This window comes from Athene cunicularia (assembly GCF_003259725.1).
Source record: "Athene cunicularia isolate RWA chromosome 9 unlocalized genomic scaffold, athCun1 chr9_part1, whole genome shotgun sequence".
Lineage (NCBI taxonomy): Eukaryota > Metazoa > Chordata > Aves > Strigiformes > Strigidae > Athene > Athene cunicularia.
In genome coordinates, this window is record NW_020799110.1 from 60,202 (window position 1) to 65,159 (window position 4,958).

Consider the following 4,958-nt stretch of genomic DNA (forward strand, 5'->3'; position numbering starts at 1 on the left):
GCCTCGCGCGCGGCCGGTCCCGGGGCAGCCGTGCGGCCGCAGCGCGCGTGCGCGGATCAGGGACGGGCCACGGGGCTGAGAGCTAAAACGTGGAGGTGAGGACAGGGGTTTGACGAAGCTGTCAAGAAAACAGGGAAGACACATCCTGCTTCTTCTCCACCTCTGCTTTTGCCTAGCTACACTGTCATGGTAAGCTAGAAAAATGGCTCCTCACCACCTCGGGTGTAAGACAAAATAGAGGTGTTCAGAGAACAAATATACATAGCACAGTCGCTTAGAGGCGAAGGAGCTGGCTAAAAGCAGCCAGGTGGCATTTGATTGGGACTCTCAAATGGTTTTCCAGAGGAACTCAAGTGTGTAAAAGTTGCCAGGGGCAATATCTCTGTGCTTATTATAAAGAAAAATAGTAAGTGGTCCTGTACAAAGAAGATTCGTGAAACATCCAGTATGCAATTTAGCAACAAATCAAGGAAATCTGGGAATATTATATAAAGAAGTATTCCAAAACCAAAGGAAGGTGAAAAAGAAACCAGACAGAATATCAAAGATACATGTGCAGCCTGGTAAGGGACAGTGGATCTCTATCTACCCTGTGTGTTCACAGAGCCTATGTTGTCTTTAAGATCTTCCAATATTCTCAAAGTCAGCCCAGGTCAACTAAGGTGAGTAGAGTCTTGCCAGCAGCAGTTTGGTCAGTTAAATTGTTACTTGAGCAACATGGGAATGCTGCAGCAGAGAGAGGTCATAAAAAGATACAACCACAGCTTAGTTATTGTGAGAATAACGCGTAGAAGACAGGTAGCTCCGTATCTCATTAGCATTGTCTGTTTTTGATTTGCAGCGTGAATGCATTTCCGTCCACGTTGGTCAGGCCGGTGTTCAGATTGGCAATGCATGTTGGGAGTTGTATTGTCTTGAACATGGGATCCAGCCTGATGGCCAAATGCCTAGCGATAAAACTATTGGAGGCGGAGATGATTCATTTAACACTTTCTTCAGTGAGACAGGAGCTGGTAAACATGTTCCCAGGGCAGTGTTTGTGGACCTAGAGCCAACCGTGGTTGGTATGTACCCAGCATTAAAGATATTCAGTGCAAAAGTAAAGATCCCCCACGCATTCTCTACAGTCTTTTTTATTTGTTCAAAACACTATAGATTTTAAAAGATGTGTGTCTGGTTACACTTTTGACATATGGGGTTATTATTTGAAAATCAAAATAATGGTCTACAGGTAACAACATTTGGAAAATATTAGAACTTTTTTACAACCTGAATAATGTTTCTAGACTGTAGCACTGCATCCAGAGTTTTGTTTAATTGCTATCTGGAATCTTGTCTGTACCTGTAGTGTATTTTTCTGCCTGACCTCTGTGTTCTCGGTTACAAATACTGCTTTGTGAGTGCCTGATGTTTTCCTCTACACAAAGGGGCAGAAGTTTGGCAGCTTTTTAGGCTTGTCAGCCAAGCTGTGTATAGTCAGGGCTGCTGTCTGTACTCTTGACACGTGCACATAGTGTGTAGCCACTAGGCAGCGCATACAGAACTGAACAGATCCAATTAATGTTGTGGTATTTTGGGTTTTTTTGTAGATGAAGTACGTACAGGCACATACAGGCAGTTATTCCACCCTGAGCAGCTCATTACTGGGAAAGAAGATGCAGCCAATAATTATGCCAGAGGCCATTATACCATTGGAAAAGAGATTGTTGGTCTAGTGCTAGATCGCATTCGCAAACTGGTAAGAATTTGTGCTGCAAATCAGCATTTAAGATAATGGATACAGCTCTATAGCTATCTATAATGACGATTTACTGTGTTTTTTTCTGTAAGAATGTTGTGCATAGTTGAATGTTTAAAACAAAACCTTTTGCCTCCTTGATCTGCTCCCCCCTCCCCCGCTTTAATAAAAACCCAGTCAGTAAAACTTAAAATTTTTTAGGCTCTGAAACACCACTATTTTGAAGTACTATAAGGATATGTCAAAAACATAAATGTCTTAACCAAGTGTAAGGAATTGTTATACTTTTTTGTTTGTTATTTTCAGTTTGATTGTGGCATTATGTCACACAAAATATTTCTAGTACCCTGAACCTCAGGTTTTGGTTGAATGCTCAGCAATTTTAATTACTTCTCTGGGTTTTTTTTTGTTTTGACACTGCATTTTGAGAAACTAATGATTCAAAGTAAAGTAGTCATTGGCAATTTAAAATTACAAAAAAACACCCCCACAACTTGTTTTGAACATCTAGTTGATACTTGCTGAAAGCTATAATGGGAACATAAGCAGATTCTAAAGCTGTAACCCAGCTGTAATTTGGCAATTTGTCACAGTGGTGCACAGCTGCTCTTGTTTACAGTACTAAATGGCATCAAAGACAATAAAGCAACTTTTAAATATTAAAATACTCCTATTCAGAAAAAGTTACACAGAGGCACTTGTACTTTTGAGTAAAAGACACACAAGAAAAAAAGGAAGACCGCCTTTCAAGAATGTTATAATAAACAGCAATCTAAAACTAGCAAACTTCAGAAATAAATGCTTTTGAATAATTATTTTAGTACTGCTTTCTCAAAATCTTCAGTAACTTTTTTCTTCTCCCATCCCATTATAGGCTGATTTGTGCACAGGGCTGCAAGGTTTCCTTATCTTCCATAGTTTTGGAGGAGGGACTGGCTCAGGGTTTGCATCTCTGCTCATGGAAAGGCTCTCTGTTGACTACGGAAAAAAATCTAAACTAGAATTTGCAATTTATCCAGCACCAGCAGTTTCCACTGCTGTAGTGGAACCCTACAACTCGATTCTAACCACCCACACTACACTAGAGCATTCAGACTGTGCCTTCATGGTGGATAATGAAGCCATTTATGATATATGTCGTCGTAACCTTGACATCGAACGTCCTACTTACACCAACTTAAACCGGTTGATTGGGCAAATCGTTTCATCCATCACAGCCTCACTGCGTTTTGATGGAGCCCTTAACGTAGATCTGACAGAGTTTCAAACCAACCTGGTTCCGTACCCGCGAATCCATTTCCCCCTGGTGACGTACGCCCCCGTGGTCTCCGCGGAAAAGGCGTACCACGAGCAGCTCTCGGTGGCCGAGATTACCAACGCCTGCTTCGAGCCGGCCAACCAGATGGTGAAGTGTGACCCGCGGCACGGCAAGTACATGGCATGCTGCATGCTCTACAGGGGCGACGTCGTGCCCAAGGATGTCAACGCCGCTATCGCCACCATCAAGACCAAGCGCACCATCCAGTTTGTGGACTGGTGCCCAACTGGATTCAAGGTACTTGCACAGCTTTAAGTGCATGGTGTTTGGATTGCTGGGTACGCTGTGGTGTTCAGAGTTTTTCCACAGCGACGTAACGTCCCTGTTAAATACTTTGCTCAAGTGCAAAATGACCATAAGCTATTTCATGTGTTTGTAACCATTGTGGGTTTTGACTGTCAACAGAAATAAGTCTCTAAGGTTTAGTGCTCACAAGGAAAGTTTGCGTTTGTTTTCCTGCAGGTGGGCATTAACTACCAGCCTCCGACGGTGGTGCCAGGCGGTGACCTTGCCAAGGTGCAGCGGGCGGTCTGCATGCTGAGCAATACCACCGCCATTGCTGAAGCCTGGGCTCGCCTTGACCACAAGTTTGACCTCATGTACGCCAAGCGCGCCTTCGTGCACTGGTATGTTGGGGAGGGAATGGAGGAGGGAGAGTTCTCTGAAGCCCGGGAAGATCTGGCTGCCCTTGAGAAAGATTATGAAGAAGTTGGCATAGACTCGGTAGATGCAGAGGCTGAAGAAGGAGATGAGTATTTAGAAAACTGAAGTCTGGAAAAATATGTTGGAAAAAAAAAAGTTGCAGAACACTGTTCACTTGTTTGACTTCTCAAAGTTCTAAAGGTTCTACCTTCGATTTATTTTTTTTTCCTTCTTTACTGTTGATGTGTATACTCACTGAGGACCATTTGAGGTTGCAGGTGTTGGTAGCATCTAGTCACATGCAAATTATGGAAGAAATCGGGCAATTTTATGCGTGATCCCAGCATGTTCTGAGACCTACTGTCTTTGAATTTTTGGTTTCTCACAAGCTAGAAACTGCTTCTACTTCAGGCTGTTTCAGTACTAACAAGGCTGTTACTATTCCAAGCCCGTCCACACCACACAGAGGAACCTGATCTTCGCTAAAGGTGTTTTCCTGGTAAGGCCAGCTTCACGGAAGGCTTGTGTTAAAATCTCCAGATCTGGTTAACAGTAGCATCCTGGGGAGATTGGCCTGACTAGTCAGGGTGGGTGCCGTTACACGTCAACAGAACTAGTGCTTGTCACCGGGTCATTTGCTGACAACATTAGACTTCAGAAATGGGATGGGTGACATGCAGAGGAAAAGGTAGAATTTTCAGCACTCCCCCCTGCATTTGTTTCTGATAAAAGGAAAATAAAAGCAGATCTGTTACCTGCTTTAACAGAGCATTGTCACTTTTTACATTTCTCTGTTGGCATAGTAGAAGAAATTCTGCCTTAACAGTGTGTCCAAAGGAATACAGCTTTGTAGACACAGGTAAAAACTGCAGACCTGCTATTTTAAACCTTTCTAGTCTTGAATCCTGAAAAGGGTAAAAAATTAGGGTTTTGGTCTGGGATTTTTGTAGGTTTGGTTTTGATTTTTTTCCTTCTCTACATGTTCTGTATAACCCGAAGGGAGGAGGGCTACACCTGCTCAAGATCGCCGAAGTGAATTATTTTCAGAGCCCTTCTCACTGTTATCTGTAAAGCACACGCTGTCTGCACCGTTTATGCAGTGCTAGAGACAGAACTGCTGTGTTTAACCCCCAAAATGCCTTTGCCTGCGCGTCCCGATGGCAGCGGCCCGTTCGCTGGGCCCGGGGCCGCCAGAGGCACTGCCCGGCCCTGCCCGGCGCTCGCTCCTTCCCCGCCGCTCCCGCCCCGTTCTCAAGTGCC

The 4,958-nt window shown here is 43.9% G+C and overlaps 2 protein-coding genes across 2 annotated transcripts in view; both read left to right on the forward strand.

The window, feature by feature from the left end:
- The first annotated feature begins 845 nt into the window (after nt 1-845).
- Nucleotides 846-3,836, forward strand: LOC113483531 (tubulin alpha-3 chain). The gene is made up of 4 exons (XM_026855148.1): nt 846-1,064; nt 1,590-1,738; nt 2,613-3,293; nt 3,519-3,836. The coding sequence occupies exons 1-4, from the start codon at nt 944-946 to the stop codon at nt 3,822-3,824; spliced, it is 1,257 nt and encodes a 418-aa protein (XP_026710949.1). The 5' UTR covers nt 846-943; the 3' UTR covers nt 3,825-3,836.
- A 1,019-nt stretch (nt 3,837-4,855) lies between these two features.
- HPS3 (HPS3, biogenesis of lysosomal organelles complex 2 subunit 1) overlaps nt 4,856-4,958 on the forward strand; it is a 20,416-nt gene continuing 20,313 nt past the window's right edge. Inside the window, exon 1 of the mRNA XM_026854938.1 lies at nt 4,856-4,868. Within this exon, the coding sequence (XP_026710739.1) occupies nt 4,856-4,868 (13 nt within the window). The remainder of the gene's footprint in view (nt 4,869-4,958) is intronic.

Coding starts and splice junctions, on each gene's coding strand:
- LOC113483531 (XM_026855148.1), top strand. CDS start 944: ATGCCTAGCGATAAAACTATTGGAGGCGGAGATGATTCATTTAACACT. Junction 1,065..1,589: donor CCTAGAGCCAACCGTGGTTG/GTATGTACCCAG, acceptor GTTTTTTTGTAG/ATGAAGTACGTACAGGCACA. Junction 3,294..3,518: donor GGTGCCCAACTGGATTCAAG/GTACTTGCACAG, acceptor GTTTTCCTGCAG/GTGGGCATTAACTACCAGCC.